The sequence below is a fragment of the Papilio machaon genome, chromosome 8 (assembly GCF_912999745.1).
Source record: "Papilio machaon chromosome 8, ilPapMach1.1, whole genome shotgun sequence".
NCBI classification, from domain to species: domain Eukaryota; kingdom Metazoa; phylum Arthropoda; class Insecta; order Lepidoptera; family Papilionidae; genus Papilio; species Papilio machaon.
Window position 1 is genome coordinate 3438904 of NC_059993.1, and position 24088 is coordinate 3462991.

The 24088-nt window shown below is 34.5% G+C and overlaps 4 protein-coding genes across 4 annotated transcripts; 1 reads left to right on the forward strand and 3 right to left on the reverse strand.

Annotated features, from left to right (window-relative positions):
* Window positions 1-9435: 9435 nt before the first annotated feature.
* Window positions 9436-11832, reverse strand: LOC106720700 (cytochrome b5-related protein). The gene is made up of 5 exons (XM_014515448.2): window positions 11463-11832; window positions 10871-11274; window positions 10518-10706; window positions 10111-10341; window positions 9436-9729 (listed from the first exon to the last, which is right to left on the reverse strand). Exons 1-5 carry the CDS (start codon window positions 11715-11717, stop codon window positions 9453-9455), a joined length of 1356 nt encoding a protein of 451 aa, XP_014370934.2. The 5' UTR covers window positions 11718-11832; the 3' UTR covers window positions 9436-9452.
* A 498-nt stretch (window positions 11833-12330) lies between these two features.
* Window positions 12331-14565, forward strand: LOC106720661 (cytochrome b5-related protein). Its single transcript, XM_014515389.2, has 5 exons — window positions 12331-12651; window positions 12825-13228; window positions 13306-13491; window positions 13664-13894; window positions 14158-14565. The coding sequence occupies exons 1-5, from the start codon at window positions 12400-12402 to the stop codon at window positions 14441-14443; spliced, it is 1359 nt and encodes a 452-aa protein (XP_014370875.1). The 5' UTR covers window positions 12331-12399; the 3' UTR covers window positions 14444-14565.
* Window positions 14566-15626: 1061 nt separating this feature from the next.
* LOC106720706 (ommochrome-binding protein) lies at window positions 15627-16820 on the reverse strand. Its single transcript, XM_045679019.1, has 2 exons — window positions 16784-16820; window positions 15627-16445 (listed from the first exon to the last, which is right to left on the reverse strand). Exon 2 carries the CDS (start codon window positions 16443-16445, stop codon window positions 15627-15629), a length of 819 nt encoding a protein of 272 aa, XP_045534975.1. The 5' UTR covers window positions 16784-16820.
* A 1848-nt stretch (window positions 16821-18668) lies between these two features.
* Window positions 18669-23867, reverse strand: LOC123721194. Its single transcript, XM_045679063.1, has one exon. It carries the CDS (start codon window positions 23865-23867, stop codon window positions 18669-18671), a length of 5199 nt encoding a protein of 1732 aa, XP_045535019.1.
* Between the last annotated feature and the right edge of the window lie 221 nt (window positions 23868-24088).

A 24088-nucleotide genomic window follows, 5' to 3' on the forward strand; every position in this document is an offset into this window, starting at 1 on the left:
ATTTAATACTTTATCATCTTTAGGATTTTGATAAGACTTGAAAAGTATGAGAACCTATTTATAGACGGAATAGCTGTTTGTTGCACATTTTTATTGACATTCCAGTGCTTGCTAAAGATAACTAGAATAAAAAAATATATCAGATTTTTTTTTGTTATTTCAAACATGTAAGTCATATCTTTGTCTTAATTTAGTTGTTCAAAGAATTCCGCCTGCAAGTACTGATTTCCCAAAGGCTTTTGTGCCATTTTCCTGCCAATAGCTAGGCGGTAACATAGAGGAAATTCAGTTTCCCATATGAGAAAATCGATATAGATATAGTCCGACAAATCATTTAATAAATTAAACGGTGAGCATCATTGCAATCTTAATTGCAAAATTTCAGTAGCGTCCAACTGCAAATGACAGAAGGTGTCACAAAATCCTTTTCGGAATATAGATGTCTTGTCATGTATGTACATGTCTTTACCTAAGTAGGTTTTATATATTTTCTGTCAGAAGTAACCGCGATAAGTAAGTACTTATAAAAATTCAAATATGACAATGATAACTTAATAACTCAGCAACTCAGCATGTTCCTTGCACATACGTGTACTTACCTCTATTGATATCCGATGGACTGGTCGTTGCTTGTAAATGACAGCTTGTGCATCGTACCGTCTTCGAATTGTCAGGTGAAGTTACTGTTTGGTAGTTCTATCTCTATTAATTATTAGAATTTCCAACACCGCCACTGATTACTACTGTCAGAGGTAAAATGGCTAGAATCAAAGTACTACGACTTGTCCTCTAATACAGAGAGGTCATATTATGGTAGCGATTTCTATATCCACATTAGTAGTGTATATGTTATATTAAAATTTCCATATTTTAATTCAATAATGATTTTTATATTTACCCTCTATATTAATATCTTTATATCATATTTAAACTTATTCATGAAAATCATTAATAATGTTACTTTGTTCGACAATTCATTGATTTTATCAATTAAAGGACTTATCAATAAGCCGCTTTGAATTCTAAATTGATTTTCAAAGGCAAATTGAACAGTTTTAAAGCTTTTCATCGAGAAAATTAATTCAATCGATGAATTTTAACAAGACCATTCTAGTTGAATTTAGAATATTTAATTAAATATTAAACTAAACTGTTAATATTGTATGTTTTAAAAGAATTTGTGGTTCTTTTCGGATCAAATATCAATAAGGTTATTTTTGATTACTTTTGTGATTATAATTGTAAAATTATTTTCTGTAGTTACAGTAATAATTGTGCTTTTTGCACCATTTTTTAAATATCAAATTTACAACGCCTGTACAAAATTTATATCAAAATAACCTTTGTGTATAGTTGCATATCAACAATCATCCGGCGGTTTAAGCGCTGGTATATTAAACGTTAGAGAGAAAATGGGTTAATAGTGTGTGCAAGCCGTATGCATTACAATGGTATGAAAGGCGCATACATTTTACCTGCAGGGCTTTTGTACTCGTCCATTTGAACTATCAGCTGCATGTGCACATGATAGACTGGGCATTCTATAGAGCAATAAGTAACAATAGTTATTAATTCGTAACAAGCTTGTAGTTATCCTGTTATTTATTTTACATAATAGTTCCGTAGCATTGATGCCCTTAACTTCGAGATGTATAAAGAATAAAAAAAAAGGTTACGTTTTTTCCTTGGACTATTTATAAGGTATCTAAATATCTGGCGAATCACTTGCTTATTTGACACATGCTTCTGTAGAAAAAACTATTATACAAGATTCTTCGCAAAGCAAAAGATTCCGTAAAGCTTTTAGTTTGTGGTGAAAAGTCGAAGTGCATTTTGAAGTCAAAGTACTATATGCAAAGTGTTTTCAAGTGCAGTTTTCTTAAATTTTTCCAAGAAATGTGGATAAAAACTTTAAATCTCTTGATTTAACCTTAGGACACTAACGCTTTATCCAGTTTTTGCCTGTATTACAAAATAATGTACAATGTTTCGATACGTTACTATTTGAGCATTACTTTACCAAAACGTACATTTATATTTCTAATGAAAAGATCCCTGGATCGCAATAATAAATCACAGCCAGATTCAAGAAGCATATTTATATACCTTATCATAAATATTGTTAAAATTATTAAAACGACTTACAATTACAATAATCTTACTAATATAAATGCGAATGTTTGGAACGGCTGAATGGCTTTTGATGAAATTTAGCACAGCTGTAGAACATAGTCTAGAAGAACACATAGGCTATTTATTAAGTTTTTTGTTAATTCCGCAACGACGGAGTCGCGGACGTCAGCTAGTATTTTATAATGAATCTTGGTAACTGGCTTAAGTAGCTACATGTAAAATTAATTTAATTTTAAATTTTTATCTTAAAAGGTACGCATTAAAGTGACGACGCAACTAAAAGTCAACCTAACGTAGTGCTTAATAATTAAGTGGGTTGGTCGTTATAATGCTTTTATATTTAACTGAGATATATTACTGCGACTTTTTATGGTTAACTTAATAACAAAGCTCTGTGGTACTTAGACTAGATTATACTGTGAGTGATTTATAGCATTTTTATTTTTTAGTTTTGAAATACTTTAATAACTATCTACGCTAGTGATAAAAAGAGCACACGTTTAGTGCTGCAATGACAAAAGGTCAAGTTTCCATGATTGTAGCCATTATTCGATAGGAGATGGCACCTAAAGAAGAAATTAAAACATTTAAAGGATACAAAAAGGAGTATACAAAGGGAAAATGAAAGTACCGGTGATTAGTGTAAATAATGATTTAGGAGAAAAAGGTTAGTATTTTATAGGTTATGTTATGAAGGGGGAAGAGCAGCATGTGAGAAGGGGGTTTATTAGATATGGACTCGTACATATGTAAATGATGACATCAAGAAGGAAGTGAAGAATTCAATGACAGATGATAGAGTGACTTGGAGGATTAATATCTGTTGTGCCGACAATTATGGTAGTTAGATGATTTTACAAATATTAATTAAGATTTCAAAGCTATTCTCCTTCAGTTATTTTTAAATTTTTAATTAACAAATATAAAATAAATAGCAAACAATCTCTTAGATTTTTTTGCAAATTCATTTGAATGTTACTTTTTCACATTCAGTAATTAAATATGTTTATAATAATAATAATAAAGCCTTTTTTTTCCACATCTAAAAGAGACTATTTACAAGAGCAGTACTTTGTTAGTAATGTTAGTGTTTTGCTTACATTTATAATAGTATTGTTATATATATTTAGATATGGACCCCACTTTGGGTGATTAAATATGTTTACGTAGTTATTATTTTATACAAGTTAAAAGTCAATGATAGATTACAATTGTTGTATAACTTGAACTCACCAATTTTGTGATAACAATTAGTTAAACATAACAATTATGTAACTCGATGTCATCGCTAAAAAACCAAAACAACAATGGAAAAGTAATTGGAATTATGTACGTAAGACAATTTTCTTAATACTAGCTGCCGCCCGCGATCCGTCCGCGCGCAGTTAAAAAATGGGGGGGGGGTATGAAAAATAGATGTTGGCCGATTCTCAGACCTACTGAATATGCTCACAAAATTTCATGAGAATCGGTCAAGCCGTTTCGGAGGAGTACGGGAACGAAAACTGTGACACGAGAATTTTATATATTAGATAAACAATGTCAAACAATTGTGCTTCATATTTCTTTTAATGGAATGCTAAGTTTTACAGATTATTCAATACTTTTAGGAATATTTAGGAAATAAACGTCCTCGACTGTTAGTTAAAACAACTACATAACAACTATTAGTTAAAATTCAGACAAACGGTTTAATCTGTACAGTTAATGGGATCAGGGATTACAATTCCGATATCGATTTTCAGTCCATTGCATACAGAACTATATTTCAAAAGTATTTGAATTACTGAAAATTCCTGATTTAAATCCCTAAATTAAAGCGACTGAGGAAAGTTTTAGGTTTTCTGTTGCTGCTTATTAATGTAAGTTTTCATTAAATTCATAATACTAATAATTATGATATAGCTGTATCTTTTATTTTCGATAACCATAATATGTTTTTTGTACTGCAAATAAATAAAATTTATTAAGGAATATTATACTTGATTAAACATAATTTATATAAATATAAAATGCTGAGTAACACAATTTCAAAATTTTCTATAATTTAAACTTTACTAATAAAACTTTTTATTGGGTTGCGATGACTTGAAATACCGGCGCCAGGAGAATAAAATATTCCAAACTCACGAACAAATTAAAAAGTTAGAAGGTTTCATTACATTTCAAGTTATTGTACTTACTACATATAAATATATTATTACCGTTAGTTTCCACGGCTAAGAAAACATCTACAAAAACATAACATTCCTACATAATATTTAGAAAGAAAAAAAAACAGATTTTTGTCACTACGCAATAGAAAAACATTTATTGGAACAGTAAGAATGTTAATTATTATTTTGAATCAATCTTAGCTATAAAATTGCTGAATTTAAGAAACAGTTCGCATTCCGTATTATAAAAAAGTACTTGATTCTAGTTAGTTTCTTTTAGTATACGCCAAAATATTTTACGAGTGAATGTAGGTAGAAAAATATTTCTTCCCAAATTTTTGTAGCAATGGCGGAGACACTGGCACTTTCATAATGTGAATATTTTAAAACCGCTTTCACATTCTACGGAACGTACTTTACAACATTCAGAGCAATGTTATAACTTTATACTCTAAAAAAATATTTACATAGCCTCTAAAAGCAAAATAAAACTAGTCTGTTGGGAATGTCAAGTGTATATTGGTAATTTTCATATATACCTATATATTATGTACATCCCAACTTTTACATTCTAAATAATAAATAAATAGATAGGCCATTTTTTTTTTTAAGATAAATAATATCTAGTTATTACAAAAGGCAATTTATTAAACCTGCTTAAAATAATTACTAAATAAACTATATCAAATTATAGTTTTCATAATAACTAGTGAACACAACAAATAATAAGATTGAAAAAGTACTGATTCCGCACAACAATAATGCACTCATATCGTAACGCTTTTTTGGAATGCCAAAGTTTCACGAAAAAGGTTTGAAGCATCAACTTTTATTTCATCTCACGTACACGATTTACAGTTTTCAATTTTCCTTTCTGAATTCGATCACTTTACCAGCTATGTTATCCAGCCTTTGAATTTATTTCTAGTACAAGTTTGACCCTGCGTGGACCAAAGTTGGTTCTGTTGAATTATTCTACGGCTGTAAACAGTATACGATATATTTACATTTATGAGCGCATAAACTTTATGAACAACTAAACCATTCACTATTTGCCATATTTTAATGTATTTTACAATCAGAATATCCAAAATCTATATCCACCTTGATTCAGAAAAAAATTATCAGCTTTCTGATATCTTTGATTTAATGGAATTCGCAACATATTTGATTGCTATGTGTCGTTATTCTGATTATTTACTTTTGACATTATTTTGATCTTGACATAACGACGCATATCGGATTTAATTATTGTTATCTTTAAATTATTGCAATCTTCCTTACTGTTCCATACATTGAATTAGGCAATTGGCACTGGTCCATAATTTTAACTACGTTCTGAGAGTATGGAGATGCTGATATAACAAGAACGTGCCTGGGGTTCAGCGTCGTTCATACTGTTAATATAGTGCAGGATTTTATACTCACATAGTCCATCCATTAGCCTCTACTAGTATACTGCTGAATAAAACTGACTATGCTACTATTAAAGCTTCGTACATCAAATGTTGTTAATTATACAATAAACAAAACAAGATTTCTGCCCCTAATATTGAAATAATAGTGATTATTATCTACGCATAACTTATTACAAGTAAAAAAGAAAAAAACTAGAGAACCGCATTCGCAGATAATTAATGATGTCTTTCATTGTCTTACGAACGTTCTAAAAGAATAATTGTTTTGCACAGAGACGCGATATCTTCCTACATGATTTCGAGGCAAAGCAGATCACCAGATTTAAGTAGCTTTCTTGCAAACATAGTTATTACAGTAAATTATGTATTTATAGTGGTTTTTTCGTGGATGATTACAAAGGTAGGAAATCTCTCATATGATGACCAAAAGAAAATACGCGTAAGAAGAGAGTAAATTCAGATATGACAGATGATAGAGTTGTATGGGAGAGTATTCCTCCTTAGGGAAGAAGCACGAATACGCTGAAATTGATTTTTATTTTTATATTACTATCAGCATTTGCTTGGCAATTTAAGTTTAAATCAAACGTTGCAAAGAAAAACAATTTCATCGTTTTCTGCAAGCGATCTTTTCATTGTCCTAGTTGCACTGAATATATTATTATAAGAGTTGGCGACCTTCCAATCCAACAGTAAGACATTTGTTAAAAGAAATATTGAATCAACATTCATGTTTTCTACAAATAAAATCGCGTTAAAATATAACTTTCCTTTATAAATGAAACTTTACTAATAGCATAAACAATTACCCTTTTCGAACAAATACTGAAGGCTATGCATGTAGCCATATGGCATCCCTTGGAAATCTGTTTTTTTAATGTTATAAGTTTGCAATCGAGCAAGCGGTCACTTGAATTCGCCGAAATAACGAAGTGACCCATGGATATCATCCTGCAATTGCAGAAGCGTTACCTACCTTTAATCACGCACGGAAATATACTTCCCCTTCCTATGCGTCCCCCCGCCGCCAAATCCACTTCCCTATTCCACTATTTCCTTAAAAGAAGAGGGTAGGATGAGAACGTGGGCTAAAATATGGCCTTCAGCACGCAAACATTTAAAAAAGAGGTATGTTTCAGATTAAAAATTAACTGTAGTCTGCCATCTTAAAAAATGCAAATACCGAACCAAAATAGGAGAAAATATCTTATCTGTGGTTAATCTCCTTAAAGTTTGCTTTTTAAGAAAAATTAAGAATATAGTTGGATTAAGTGTCTTCACTTTGCACACTTTTCTGAATGAAACTAATACTTACTACTAACTTTCTCTTTGTTCGGTCACGTAGTTGTTTAGTCATGAATTTTCAATACCTTTTGAATAGCACTTAAATGAATAGAGTTTCAACCAACTTTTAAATAGTTTTAAACTTATTTTGGAACACGTTTTGACGACATTCAATCTTGTTTTGTATATCACAATTTTTCATAGCATCTAAAAAGTCACATGTACGAGTTATAACAAGATTTTTTTTTAAAAGATACTACCTATATTTTTATCAAGTATGTGCACTTCTCGATAATTAATGTATATCCGCAAAAGCTTTTAGAAAATTGGAGCAGAAGCTCTGCGTAAAAATGTAAAACGTTTTTCTTTTAATGCCAAACTCGGGACATGTATTTTGCTGAATTTTTACATGACGTAATTCTGACACATCGCCATGAATAATGTTTGAATTACCTGTCTTTTGTTTACATTTTGGTTGCATCGTAAATCTACTGGTGTGTCCAATTTGCGTACGGTCGACTGATGCAGGTTCAGCCGTTTGGTAATTTATGGAAAATGTCTATTATCGTTTCCTATGATATCAGTAAAATATATATACACCATTGAAAAATGTATTATAATTGTCATAAATTCATCTATGTATATAAAAGAAAGTCGTGTTAGTTACACTATTTATAAATCAAGATCGGTCGAACTGATCTAGCTGAAAATTGATGGGGAGGTAGCTTAGAACTAGGAGACGGACATAGGATCTTTTTTTATCTTGTGTGCTTTTTTTTTATTCTGCGCGGACGGAGTCGCGGGTAAAAGCTAGTAAGAAATAAAGTTAATTTTAGTCAATTCATTTCAGACCAAATTATCTTCAAGTGGACCGAGTATGTTACCACTGATTAAATTAGATTAATGGGAAATTTTTATGTTTTTTTTTGTATTAAATCTAAAATAAGATTGTATAGAAAAATGAAGCCCAACAAATAAACATAAATTCATATATCTTTATGGCGCACCCGGGGAACATAAATTCAACAAATTGCACCAATTTTCAATACGTAATGTTTTTCGACAGTCGTTTGTTTTTAAAAATTGACATTCTATCGCTTTTACCGTGTACTACCTACCTGAGATCGATGCTTCAAATTCTGATGTGCGTGTGTGTACATTTGTATTATTTCATAAACATTTTGAAAGTTTTACTTATTATATAATATTTTTTGTTTAGTGATAAATCTATTCTTCGGGAGGTCCTTAGTTCAGAGCGTAGCAGTAAATCTAGGTACACTAAGGGTTCTAGAGGTGGGTACAGACTGGTGAAACGTAACATGAAATGTATAATTCTGCCTTTCATTGCATGTTCGCTGCAAGCGTGGACGCATAGCGAGCTCTTAACGCGCATTCACTACGAACCTCCCGCGTTCGTCTGTTTCCGCCATTCTGCCGCGAACACGGCCCTTCGATACACGTTTTTAAACCGGTTGATCACACGAAGCATGGAGTCCGAAGACCACGTTCTTGCTATGATATCAGTACTTCATTATTAATAATAAATTTTATTTTAAATGCCATGCATTATTAAATGCCTTTTCCTCACTCCACGCAGTGTCGTCCTCCATGTTCGTTGCGTGCACGTGTTGATTTCAAAAGAACCGTCCACGTTGGCTGCTCCGCGCCCCTTTGTGTTCGTTCGAAAAACCGACAAAACACGGATCATTCCGCGCGCGGCTTGTAATGCTCGTAGCGTGCGCGTGAAATGCACATTTCGCGCGCACAAGACGTCCAAACTATGAGACATTGTTACAAAGTGTGTTACCTTTCATGATACATTGCATCAATGTGTACGGTGAATTCTTTCATTGCTTAAAACATTGCATGTTACGTTTCACCAGTCTGTACCCACCTTAAGATGTTCTAAGTAGATTCTCAGTAGATACTTTGTGTAACAAAACAAAAATAATATAAGTGTTTTTAAAACTCTTCTTGTCGTTATTGTAATAAATCAAATTTTCTAACCTGAAATAAAAAGGTTTTTTTTTCTATCCTCATAAAACTGAAACGAAGCAGAGACGCTGAAATGTATTATTCATCAAGCTCTCAACAAATGAATGTAGCATCCGGCGACCATCTGGCATTGTGAATAACGTAAACTTTTTCCATGTACCCCCCATGCTTGCCGCATATGTTAGTGTTTCCGTACCTTTTTATGTTTATAACTAAGTTAAATAGATAATTTTTTATCTTACCACTTGTATTATGCTAAGGTGTATATATAAAAGTAGGATTTTAAAGAATTATAGATTAGTTATATTTATTCCAAAATGTATCCCTTTTTAAGCTTACCTTCTACATTATTTAATATTTAAAAAGGAGGCTAATATAATGATATTTTATTTCCATATTCATTGAGAAAAATTACAAAGCTCATCATAATAAAATTATTTAAAAATATAGAAAAGAAGTACTTCAATCAATCAATGCTTTTATAGTCGGTCCTCATAGTTTCCTTAATCTGACCGAGTACCATTTCAAATTGTGTCGACACTCTGTATTTGGCTTTATATTTATCACATGTCTGTAAGAAAAGAGGATGTAAGTATTTAAGTACTAGGTGGTCGAGAGTCGGGAACATGTGGTGGAGAGCATGCTCGCCGAAAAGCGTCACTACTGCAAACGTATTGCTGTTTATGTCCTTTCTATCAAGAAGTGCCTCCACTTGATGCTCACCCCAGTCAGGGGTTTCGTTTCTGAAAAGGGATAAAACTTTTAAATGTCGGAAGTTGTTGTAAATAAATTTTGTACCGACGAAGTACCATTAATAGATATTGTAGCCACTATAATTCGATTTAAATATCCAGTCGCCAAAAAAACAATAGTCCTAATATGAGTATCAGCATTTATAGAAATAAATATAAGAATTTTATAAAGTGTCGATCTGAAAGCTCATATACATCCCCACTGAGGGTCTCGAGTTTACACTTAGTTAAAGATGACGAGGCCATAGTCAATCATGCAGGCGCAGTGCAGATTGGGCGCCTTATTAAATAATTAAGATTAATCACTTGATAAAGATTAATTAAAAGAAAGTTAATGACACACTGTGATAGATAAGTTATATTTTATCTAACCTTGGTTGATCACCGTCCTTTATAGCATCTGGATGATGATGAGCTGCATTTACTCCAATTAAATGAAACAGCAGACTTCCCGTGCATATGATCCAAAACCAAACATATAAAACTTTTGTTATGGGACTGCCGGTAATAAGCCACATCCACAATGGTAAAAGAAAACCAAGGCAATCATGCCAACCATAGTGTTTTTTTAAAAATTCTTCTCTAACAAATATAGAGACAAACCTGCAAAAATAAAATTATTTCAATTTAAACACTGTTTTTTAATTTAGTGTTTCTTAAACCCCAATATGTATATAAGATTCACTTTTACAAAATTCTGAATTGAGGTACTTTATCGGTTCTTTTTGGCAAGGAAATAAAGAATGAACAAAACGAAACAAAAAATACAAAACAAATACCTTTTAAGAAAAAGTGCAAAGAAAATAAGCGGAAAAAAGAAAAATTCAGTAATAAAACCGAGTCTAGCATATACAGGCTTATTTTTTCTGGGATTATATTGCAGGATTGGTTCTAAAGAACTGATTTCAAGATCCATGAGGGTGTTTGTGAATAAATGGTGCGATAACACGTGCGACACTCTGAAATCTCTGAAAGTTAAAAAAAAAATTAGAAATAGAATTAAAATATAGGTACAGTAGATATATAGGTACAGTTTAAAAATGTAACAGAAACTAATTCGGAAGTCATAGAAAATTGTTAACTGTATTCTGACTGAATAAATCAGGTGCCCAAAATAAATGAAATCGCTTACCTGTATGACCACATACTGAGATTGAATAGAAACATTCTCCAGTTAGTTTTGCGGTGGATGAAGTTATGACAAGCTACAGTCAATAATGCCAAACATATAGATGCGATAATATACCACAACTGAGCTAGCCAAGAATTCACAACCCAACATGCCAATGCAGAACTACATAGAAGAGATAAAAATAATCCATCAGTTATTAAATCGGCTGTCCTTGAAACATGTTTCGGGACTTTTGATAGTTCTTTATAAACTTCTCTTTTTAATGTTCTGTAAAATCCATCATCTTTAAAGGTGAACGGAGAATTACGTGGTGTTTTCGCATCTCTAACATAATATTTCTCAAGAATCTTTTCGGTTGCCGGATTTAAATGATGGGATTCAAAAGCTTCTGTTATATCAGTACCCTGAAATAGGGTAAAGGTATCACACGTTTCTGTTTCCAATTAATTTTTCACATTCTTTTAATAATTAAAACAGTAATGGGTGAAAAAACTGTTGTAAATTTTATAGTTTAAAAAAAAAAACAAAGTTAAATTTCATAAACCTAATATTTGGTCATCCTAGGCAACGACTGCATGCAAAAAAACCTTACCTTTGTTAATTCCAGCCATTCTTCTCCTCCAGGATGTTTATTTAGGAACTTTGTAACATCGTACAATTTGCCGTGAATTCGCCATAGACCTTCAGCTCCGTCGTCTAATGCCTTACCCGTTAGCCATTGGACGGGATCTCTCATGCCAGAATCCCTGAGAGATGGATATTTCAATTGCGGAAAGCTGACATGAGTTTTCTTTTCTCTAGCTCGAGCATTTGCGATTTCTTCCCACTTAGATTTCAAAGACGCCATTGCATATAATCAAAAAATGATATCTCAACAATATGCGCAGTATTTAAAATTTAGATATTAAAAAAATGTTGCAGTAATATTAGTAAAACAACCGTTCGATCCGGAAATAGTACAAATTGGATGTGTTGATGATAGTTAACTGTGCAGGTCATTAATTAAAGCTATCTCACTCTTCATAGACTAAGAAACGCAATTAGTATCAACATATTATGATATGATAACGTCCCTCGCTTTATGATTGATCAAAATTGAATGCATATAGAACTAATATTAAATTAAAATTCAACCACACATTTTCAAAATATTAGTTTTAGACTGTATTAATAAAGTTAAAAGTGTAAAGGTTGAGATCAGTCATCTGGCATCTGAAAATTTTCATCATTTTTGCTTATTAAGGCTAGTATTCAAAACACTAGAATTAACAAGAAATTAACAAGTAATAGAAACGACGGTTAAAAACAAAATTAAATTATTGTGAACATACCATAAGGCAAGTCTAAAGTTTCAAATTTAATTAAACAATTTCAATGATATAACTTTGATATCTTAAGTGTTTGTTTACATATTTTAAGCGATATTAGGGAGGTTAAGTTCACAAGTATAAAAGCCAACGTTTCAATACGTAAACAACAGTTCGTAAAAAAATTACAATTGGATTCGCAAACTAACATAATTTCTAGCAATGCCACCTAATAGTGAATATTTGGCCATTGCTGCAAAACGAGCAGAGGAAAAGAAGACGCATGTCAGTTTCCCTCAGTTAGTGTATCCTTCGCTCAGAGATGATGGCCTAAGAGATCCAGTGCAATGGTTAATGGGGAAAGCTATGGATGATGGTGCAGAGGGTGTATGGAGGGTACATGATGGATTGTATGATTTTGAACCTTTTCTTCAAATACATCCAGGAGGTGCAGAATGGCTAGAATTAACTAAGGTAAAAAAGGAATAAAATTAAAAGGGTAAAATTTGTTATTTTTTCTATAATTGCAGGAAAATAAAAGTTTTAAATGCAGTTAAGGAACTGATTTGTCTTTTTTTGACTTAATTGTCGTGAGTAAACTTGGTAGTGAAATGAATTAATTAAATATACCTTTGATGTACTTACAGGGAACAGACATAACAGAAGCCTTTGAATCTCACCATCTGAATCCGGCTGTCAACAAAGTGCTGGAAAAATACTATATTAGAAAAGCAAAAACGCCAAGAAACTCTCCTTTTACTTTCAAAGATGACGGATTTTTCCGTTCATTGAAACGAGCGGTTTGGGCGGAACTACAAAAGACGCCTAGACACATCCACAAAAGAGCTGATACGATTATAGATGGATTGTTTGTTGCTTTCTTGGTTTCTTGCGCCATATCATGTATATCTAAGAGTTATTGGGTAGTAATGACATCATACTTATCAGCATCTCTGTGCTTAGCTTGGCTAACTGTTGCAGCTCATAATTATATTCATAAAAAGACGAATTGGAGGATGTATCTTTTTAACTTCAGCTTATGGTCCTACAGGTATTTCATATTTGTTACATTTCTGTCATTATTTATTAATTTGTGGACGACTCTCTTATTTGTTTTTTATTTTTCAGAGATTTCAGAGTTTCCCACGCCCTTTCTCATCACCTTTACCCGAATACTCTTATGGATTTGGAAATAAGTGGATTTGAGCCATTCGTTTTTTGGCTGCCATTGAAAAATCGATTCTACGGAAAATTTGCCATTTTCATCGAACTAGCAACATTCGGACTAATTTTCCCAGTCAATTTCTTCAAACGGTAATTTTTAAAAAATCTATTTCCATACTTCTTCCAAATGTTTGTCGCTTGATAAATATTTCTCAATTCATTGTAAGATACCTACAATACTAAATTTACCACTATGATGCTATACTAGTACTTAAAGGTAATTTGTTATTTCTATTAGTATAAATCATTTAAAACATTTCAGGTTAATTTTGAACTTTTTGCGTAAAGATTTCTTCCTGAATCACTACCGCTGGCACGATGTTCTTGGTTTCCTCACACCCGTTTGGATGTGGGTTATAAGCGGTTGCAGCTTTTACGATGCATTCATAATGTGGCTGTGGATTATCTGCACTGCTAGTTTTATATTCTTTAACATCGGATCTAACGCTGCCCATCACCATCCTATTTGCTTTAGAGACGGCGATGAAGTCGAGTAAGTATTTAAAATTCTAGATTCTTTCCTTGGAAACAAGCATATCGAAATTAGAACTCATTCCCCACTACAAGTAACACAAACCGGCCGGTACAATCTGAACCAGGCCCTTAAAAAAGGGTTTTTTTGCGTTCTGTCAAAAGAATAAGGTCTATTAATACATCTTTAACATTCAGGGGTAGCACGGAACCTCGTTTTTTTTTTTATTTCTATCTTCGATAAACTGATCCGTAATATTCTTCTTCATATTTTCTCATTTTTAGTGAAGTGACTCGGGACTGGGGTCTTCACGAAGTGGAGGCGGTCATGGACCGTCGTGACATTAACACCAGTTTCTTCAGAGTGATGACGTTCTTCGGACATCACACACTGCACCATTTATTTCCTACTTTGGATCACGCTGTCTTAGAATACATGTATCCCGTATTTCTCCAACATTGTGAAAAATATCGTGCCAAATTTCGTGTTACCACGCAATTTGATATGGTTGTACAACAAATTAAATTAACAGCAAAGAAAACACCGAATCTTCTAGAAAAGAGTAATTGAATACTATTTTTATAAAAAGATTACTATCGATTAAATCAAGAGCCTAGTTTATAATGTTAACATTTTTTTAATAAACTTAAACCAAATGTATTTGGTTTGTAAATCACGAACACACGTTTTGTTCCAAGAATAAAATTCAAAATATAATTTTATTATTTAAAATAGTTCTTTAGTACAGAGATTTTGTTGTGAATTTGTTTTTAATGATAATAAAACTAACATTGACGAAATTGTTTCAAATACATGATTTTACTATGGAATATTTGCTTTTTTTTTCTTTTAATAATTATTAACCCTGTAATAGTCTATTGCTTTTTGTTAAATAGTGATAGATGCGTGATTTACTTTTGATAACCTATGTAACCCTTGTATGTAGTTAAATTCTTATAAAATGTGTAAAATCTACATTTGATTTCTCAAAGCAATTAGGAGGGGCAAACATATATGCGATAAAATTTTGTAAGGTATTCCTAACAATTTAATTTTGTGAATAAAATTTAAAGTTCCATCAGGATCGATGATAGAGAAATCTATTGGTAGGAATTGTTCTAAAGTATGTTTTCACTTTTAACTTTTAACTTTGTCACGTAATCCATACTGGTTACAACCTATCTATATATATAAAAGAAAGTCGTGTTAGTTACACTATTTATAACTCAAGAACGGCTGAATCGATTTGACTGAAAATTGTTGGGCAGGTAGCTTAGAACCAGGAAAAGGACATAGGATAATTTTTACACCGTTTTCTATTTTTTATTCCGCGCGGACGGAGTCGCGGGTAAAATCTAATTTCATATAGTTCTGAAGAAACACGATATAACATGTTTACCAATTTTTGTTTAAATTTGCTTGATACAAAAACGCCATTAATTATAACAACATGTTATAATCATTATAGAACAAAGACATGTCATAGGGTTATCCACTGTTTGACTGTAAGCCATACTTGATATAATTTTGTTTATGTGCTGAACGATAAATAAAACCACTTGCTGTTTTTTTTTTTAATATAAAACAAGATACAATGTAGAATGGTTGAATTCATCAAATTCATTTCACTTACATAATTAGTATATATTTATTTTGTTGAGGCATATACTCAACAAAAAAAAAGAAACATAAATATTTTACTAACAAAATTTTATCTCAGCACTGCGTGTTGTTTTTTTATAAAATGATATATTTACAAATTGCATTTATCACTTTTCTTAAATCTTATAATTCCTTCATCGGTGCCACATAATACACTGCCATCTTTTTCTATAGCAGCACCATATACGTTTTCTAATGTAACTAAGCGCTCAATAGTATTTAATTTATCATTTATTCTGAAAATACCATTAGGCGAAGTGAAATATAATTTACCATTCGCATCTGAGTTCATACCATTAACTACATCTACACCCAAAGTCAATATTTCCTTATTCGATTTGTTGTATTTATATAAACCTGATGAATTAGAAAAGTAGATGTTTTTATTATCATCTAGAGCGATCAGCATAGCTCGTGTATCTTTTAATTCTTCAACTCTGTTATAAACACCATCTTTAAAGAAATACACTTCTTCCTTTGGGTAAGTACTGTAATATAGTCCGTCTTTGTAGAACATTTGCCATATATTTTGACTAGTCGATCCTAATAGATTAGCTTCTTTTGTTTTTAAATTAAAACTGTATACACCGCCTTTTGCTCCTAAGTAAACTTTACCGTTATCTTGGTCAACAGCGGATGCGAATCCATCTTTAATGCCAGACACAATGTTAAACTCTTTACTTTCAAGATTTAGATACGCCAACTGAAATCTTTGATCTTTTATATGTGTTGAATAGCTGAAGAATAATGTATTCGTAGTGTAGTCAATACTAAATTGATATGGACTATCTAGATTTGTTTTTAACACTTCTTTGGTGTGCATCAATCCATTAATAGTAACGCCGTCACATTTCTCCTCAACTGCATGCACTGTAGCCAGTGCGATTACTGCAAAATAAACTAACATCATCTGCGAACAAAAATTGAGTAATTATTATTATTGCCGACTAAAAACACGGTTAGATATATCAAAGAATTTAAAATTCGAGAAAAATAAAGTTATTGCCAGTGCACTTCTTGTTCATCTGTTAATTATTTTCGAATCTACGTCTCGTGAGTCACCACCCGTAGACATTGTCGTTTTGTTATTACCGAATTTGGTTGTTTCACTAGTTATTTTATATTAATAAATCACTAAATTTAAACAAATGCACGTACAATACACATAAATGTCGATTGTTGAATTTTAAAAACACTCCAGAATTATATTCCATAAATTATAAATTAGTAATAAATGTAGATACTTACTGCACGAACTGAATACTTGAACGCGTGAAGAAGAACTATAAAGTAAGCACTTAGTAGCATTTAAAATAACTTATTAATAATGACCTGACTCACGGGTATTAACCTGTTATCTTATAAACTTGCATATTAAGGAAAATATTTGTTGTTTTTTTTCTTCGAATAAATAAAAATATCTATAGTAATCTTGCATTAGTTCCCTTTTAATGTTACTTACTTTAGGTTGTTTTTTACTTTCTCATTATTCTGATGAAAGTAAAAAAATCTCTTATTTGAACTATCTGCATTTGAATTTAATACTAACGCCTTTTATTTTACGATGCCTAAAGCATTTCAAATGAAATTGAAAAATAATATGCACTTTCCATCTTCTATGGTAAATGATGTATTTTTTTATAAAGTTCGCATCATCAGTTATAATAGACCACAGTTCGCTCATGACGTTCTGTGAGGTCATGGTTATACCCTCAAAATTTTAAAGTAGGGGAATATTTTATACAGTAATCTTTGAACTAATAAATGTTGTTATTCTTGAGACACGAGATGACTTCGTAATCTTAATTGGCCAGGCGTTATAAATGTTATCGCGTCTACAGTTTGTAAGCAAACGACCATTACGTCAACAAGATATTTAATAACAAGTAGCTATATTAATAAAATAAATATGCTTTTCATTCTTTTATATAAAAATTACCAACAATACATGTAAGAACAATGTAGTAGATATGATCTTTTAACTCGAAAAAGCAAGAAGCGGCAAGAGAGAGGAAACTAAAAACAAAATTCATAGAATTTTTAACATGAATAAAGCTTAAGTAACTTCATTTTATCATATGAAATAATCCAGAATTATTAACCCAACAAATGCTATTAAAGTGACAAAGATGGACAAACACAAATAACATGTAAAAGGTAATGTTTTTGCTACCCTTAGAAAGTAATTACTCGGCTTTATAATAGGAGTTCGCGCTCAAGAATTATGAGAGTCCGTAATGAGGGTAAGTGCTACTTAGGATGGAACTTTACAACATTATATCATAATGTTATTGAGAAGAGGATCCTAATTAAATATTAGGATCATAAAGTTATTTTCTATATTATTTGTAAGCGTTAACGTTAGAAGTGGAGTACTAAAGTAATAACTCCTAAATTATTTTTACATGCCATAATTATAATTCATGCTACCTGACTTATTCCTTGTATCTTTGTTTTAATAATGAAAATTTTTCTGTATTAATTTCATTCCTTGCCTCTTAATAGTTCTTTTCAAATATCTTGGCGGCCCAAGGTCATCGACGCTCAGCACAGTACCTTCCTCTCGCCGCATCCCGCTACGTCCCTCTACACCTAAAATTATGTCCTGCACAACGACTCGCTCGAAGTTAAGATCTGTCAAGATATCTGAAAACTATACCTGTACCTAAAATTCCTTTAAGATGTAAGTATAACTAAGAAAATTATGAAAATGGAATATAAACAGTATTATAAAGACTAAAAATGAAAAATGATTATTAGACTATTTTGATGTTGTAATTTACACTTGAAAAATACAAAACAACAAAGTTGATCCCCCTATTTGTTATAAAATAACTTAGTTAAGTGAAAATAATTTCGCTTACATTTTCGGTCTTGCTTATTTACGTACACAAGGATTTTTATCACCGACAGTGTGTAATAAAAAACAGACGCCACACCGCCTGATTACGCCGATTTATTGTAATATATAACATTTAAACATTTGAACATCTTCTTGTTACACTCGTGGCAGTAATGACTTGTCAAAACGGTCGCGTTACCGACGCGTGCACTCGCACCGATGACGTCACGGAATAGTGATGTTCCGAACATCTTCCCCCCCCTCGAAGTCTCCGGATCTTCGAGATGTTTCTTATGAGGATGAATCGGGCAAGGAGCAGAGGTTATGGACACCTCTGCGGATTATTCCCTTCGCCGTGTAGACATCGGCGACTCTTGCTATTCCGTCTGATCCAGGATATAATTTGTGGACACGGGCCATTCGCCATTTCAATGGTGGGACGTTAGCTTCCTTGATGACTACCAACTCGCCTTCCTGCAGTCCTCGCTGCTTGACTCGCCATTTAGTTTTTTGCTGCAACTCGCTCAGGTACTCGTTCCTCCAGCGTTCCCAGAAGTGTTGCCGCATGGTTTCGAGCCATCTGTATCGGTCGAGTCTTCTTGGATTTGCATCTAGTAGGTTTTCTGAAGGCAGCGATGTGAGTGGTCTACCGATCAGGAAGTGCGCAGGAGTGAGGGGATTCAGGTCATTGGGATCAGAGGAGAGAGGAGTTAATGGCCTGGAGTTGAGGATTGCCTCAATCTGCGTGAATATAGTCGATAACTCCTCAAATGTTAAATGTTTGTCACCCAATATGCGAGTGACGTGAAATTTAGCAGACTTAACGCCTGCCTCCCAAAGCCCACCGAAGTGGGGAGAATAAGCCGGTGAGAACCAGAATTTAATTCCTTCATCGGCAGCAAAACCAGAGATGCTTTCATTACTTGACCGTAAAAAGGCTGTGATTTCATTGTTCGCACCCACAAAATTCGTGCCGTTATCGCAATAAAGTTCCAGTGGCTTACCTCTACGCGATATAAACCGTCTTAGACATAAAATGAAGACATCTGTGCTAAGATCACTCGCCACTTCAAGGTGCAGCGCCTTGGTTGCAAAACAGATGAACAAACATAAATAACATTTAGTTATTTTACAACCGCGACCCTTGCGATCGGTTATGAGAAAAGGGCCAGCGAAGTCGACTCCGCTGGTCTGGAATGGAAGGCTTGGGCTGACTCTCGAAGCAGGTAGGTTTCCCATTATGGGATTAAAACCTTTAGCTTTCATGAGTTTACACAATCTACAATTATTTACCGTGCTCCGGGCTAGTACCCTGCCTCTTAAAGGCCAGTAGTTGTTTCTTAGGTCGCTGAGCAACAGTTGAGGTCCGCCATGTAACAATTGGTTATGCCTGTGAGTAAATAGCAATTTAGTAAAGTTATGGTTTGTGTCTAATAGAATAGGATGTTTTCTCTCATATGTTTCATTGGAATTTTGGATACGGCCACCTACGCACAATATGCCATTCTCATCAATAAATGGACTGAGGGATAGCACGTGGGAGTTAGACGGTAAGTTTTGTTTAGAATTTAATATTTTAATTTCTTTTGAGAAACATTCTTTCTGATGTAATTTGATTAATGTATGTAGGGATGACTTTAATTCATTCTGAGTTAGATGCCCTGTAGTTTTGGGGTGATTCTTACGCAAATTATTTATGAAACGTAGAACATAAGCTATGGATCTGTGCAGGGTAGTGAACTTTGAATGTCTTTCAAAGTTCACCAACCTGGACATGTCAGGTGTAGGTTGTACGTGTGTATGATTAGTAGTGAGTAATGAATTTGTAGTGTGTAATTTGGAATATGATTTTCTTTCAGGTACTTCTTCGTTGGGCATGCTCTTGAAGTTTCCCATTTGAGGCCATTCACATGGGTTTTTCCTTAAAAACGGTGGCCCTTCCCACCACAATGTAGATGATTTAATTAACCTTGGGTTCAATCCGCGGGATGCCAAGTCTGCTGGATTTTGAGTTCCAGGAACGTGCCTCCAGGAGGCTGACGCAGTCAACTCTTGCACTTCACCAACGCGGTTTGCCACAAACGGCTTTAAGTCATTGGCTTGAGAAGATAGCCAGCACAAAACCACTGTTGAGTCGGTCCAGTGAAAAACGTTGTGTACTTTACAGCGAAGTGCAGTCAACACCTTGGTGCTTAGTCGTGCTGAAAGCAAGGCACCACAAAGCTCGAGACGAGGTATTGTGGTGCTCTTCACTGGAGCAACTTTAGTCTTGGCACAAAGTAACCTGACAAGGACCTGACCTGCGCCATCAATGGATCGTAAGTAAATTGCAGAAGCGTAGGCTGTCTGGGACGCATCTGAAAATGAGTGCAATTCGATGACTTCTGGTTCGCTAATGATGACGCATCTCGGAATTTCAATTTTCGATACGGCGTTCAAATTGTTTACAAAGGCCAGCCATTCTTTTCTTACAACATGACTTACTGGATCATCCCAATCGAGTTTTGTGAGCCACAATTTCTGTAGTAATATTTTTGGAATAATTGTGCATGGCCCCAACAGGCCCAGTGGGTCGAATAACTTAGCTGAATTGGACAAGATAGTGCGCTTGGTTACCCTTTCATCCAATTGAATGTTGACTGGAAACCATAGGATGTCCTTAGGTGGATCCCACTTCAAGCCCAACACGCTTGATTGTGAAGAAAGGTCTAGATTTTTGGGCATTGACGTATTCGAATCGTTATCGAAGATGGAGGGCACATTGGTTCGGAACTTACGCAGAGGCAGGCGTGCTGTACTGAGAGTGGACGTTACTGATTGGATTTTGTGGCGCAGCTCAGCCTCCGATGAAGCCCCTGACAAATAATCGTCGACATAATAGTCTTCCTTGATTGACTGAGATATGACCTTATCGTTGCATTCCTTCGACAGCTGCAACAAACACCTTGTACTTAGAAATGGTGCCGACGCCGTACCATAGGTTACTGTATTCAACTGGAATATTTTAAGCGGCTGCGAAGGATCGTCGCGCCACAGGATGAGCTGCAGCACACGCTGGCTGGGATGCACCAGAATTTGGCGGTACATTTTCTCCACATCTGCTGACACTACATACTTGTGCTGTCTGTAACGCAATAAAATAGAAAATAAGTCATCTTGTACCACTGGCCCAACATGTTGTATGTCGTTGAACGATATTCCAGAGGTAGTTTTGGCAGAGGCGTCAAAGACTACACGAAGTTTAGTGGTGTCACTCGACTCCCTAATGACTGCATGGTGCGGGAGGTAGCAGCCGAATGGTGGTTTTGGAATTTCAGTCATGTGCCCTAAGCGTTCGTATTCATGAATGAAATTTCGATAAAGCTCTTGGACTTCAGGTTTTTTCTTTAGGTTTCGCTCCAGTTGTAGGAATCTTTTTTCAGCTATGTTGTATGATTCGCCCAAGACTTCTGTGGATTCCTTAAGAGGAATTTGAACACAAAATCTACCGTCATCTTCTCGATGAGTAGTTTGGGTGAATAATCTTTCACAATGATTGTCTTGTGTGTGGTTACCGTTTGATGGGATTTCTTCAAGTTCCCAGAACTTGGCTAACTGTTTGCTAATATCCCGTGAAAAGTGACAACTTACTTTTGAATTATTACTGTTGTAATATTTCCCCCCCATGGGGCCAGCTACTATCCAGCCTAGGTGCGTTTCCTGCAGAACCGGTCGTTGCGGCCCTAAACTGATCCTACCTGTACCGATTAAATCCCAGAATATGTCAGCGCCTAGTAGAATATCGATCTCGGCTGGCTGATAAAACATTGGGTCGGCCAAATGGATGTTGTCAGGAATGCCCAGGTCTTTTGTATGTACAGTTGCATGAGGTAAGTTGTCTGTGATTTGGGGTATGACGAAGCACTTGATAGCCGCGCTAAATGTGGTATTCAGAGAATGTAGCTGTACGGTGCAGTGTTCCGTTATATTTAAAATGGTGTTACCCAGGCCGGAGACATTTCGATGATGATCCCTTGTTCTGTGGGAACCTATTTTCCGCTGGGCCCTGTCGCTGATAAACGACGATTGGCTGCCGCAGTCTAGCAACGCCCTCATCTTGACAGTTTTGCCCTTGTGCGTCACCTTGACCAACGCCGTAGACAGAAGAGCTTGATTGTTGGAGGCAGCAGTCATGGACACGACGGTGGAGGGCCTGGATGCTGTGGAGTCGTGATCAGAATTGGGTGAGTTTTCGGTGCTGTTTGTTTTACTGTGGGCTGTAGATGGCGTAGTATGAACGGATTGTGTGTTGCTTTGTGGCGTTTGTTGTACTTGTGGTTTGTGTAACAATGTGTTATGTTTTCGCCGGCAGATCCTACAGCCACCTAGCCTACACTGGTAGGACTGATGACCACTGCGCAGACAATTGGTACACAACTTTAGTAATGAAGTCTTAGCAATGCGTTCATCTACAGGCAAGCATTTGAATTTGTTACATTCGTATAATCTATGTTCTTGTTTGCAGATGCCGCATCGCTTGCTGGGGGGGGAGTCTACGCATGAAACAGTAAATGATTTAACTTTTGGAACACTGTGACGTTTCTCAAATATGGATGGCTTCCTAGCATTTGTAGTTTCCAAAACTGTTGCTTGTCGACGTAAGAAAGAATAAAACTCGTCTAATGTAGGCGAATCCTTATTGCTCCGAAACTCCTCCCACTTGCCAGCCGTGACACTATCTAACTTCATGGACGCCATGTAAATAATAATGGTGTCCCACTTGTCGGTGGGTTCATCTAACGAATTAAGTGCACTAAGATTTTTAGACAGAGTGTCAATTAAATTCCGAATGCCACTGTCAGTTTCTTTCTGCAGTGGTTCGATTGAAAATAAACATTTAAGATGTTCGTTGACTAACAGTCGTTTGTTATTATACCGCTCGCATAGTAAGTTCCAAGCGATACAATAATTATTCGAGGATACGGATACCGACTGTATAACTGAAGTCGCGGCGCCCTCTAGATAAGATTTAAGGTAATGAAATTTACTAATATCGTCGATGTCTTCATTGTTATGAATGAGTGATAAATACGAATCCCTAAAGGTAAGCCACTTGTTTGGATCGCCGTTGAAGGGCGTGATTTTTAATGGGGGCAGCTTTAAATGACGACCACCCTTGCTAATGTTGGATGAAGTTTCAGTGTTGTTAGACTTTTCCAAAAATTCCAGCAGCGACTGAGCTTGAGCGATTAAAGAGAAGAATAAATTTTCTGTCACTTCGCGTTCTTTTAATTGTTTGTCACTGTCTTCATCCAACATCTCGATCTGTAATTGAACCTCTTCGAAGTTCGATGACAGATCTCGCATTTTATTTAATCTAAGACTAAGTTCATTTGTCCTTAGTGTACTAGTTTCTTTTGAATCCATCAAAGGCGCTAAATACTTTTGAAATAACGTTAACCTAGCCTTGATGTTACCTCTTTGCTTAATAAGTTGCGATAATTCACTCATCGTGTGAGCTCAAAAAATGTATCACAGCCTAGTGAGAATAATACTTGTAAATATCCCTATTCGTTGAAACGGTCGACTAAATAATAATGGGCAAGTACTTTACAATGAATGAATGGTGCGCGGTGACAGCACTCTGGTTCCACTACCGGTGTCGGCCCGCGGCGCTTGATGCAGTACGCCGTCGAATTCACTGAGTGATTACTGGCTTCACGGCTTAAACT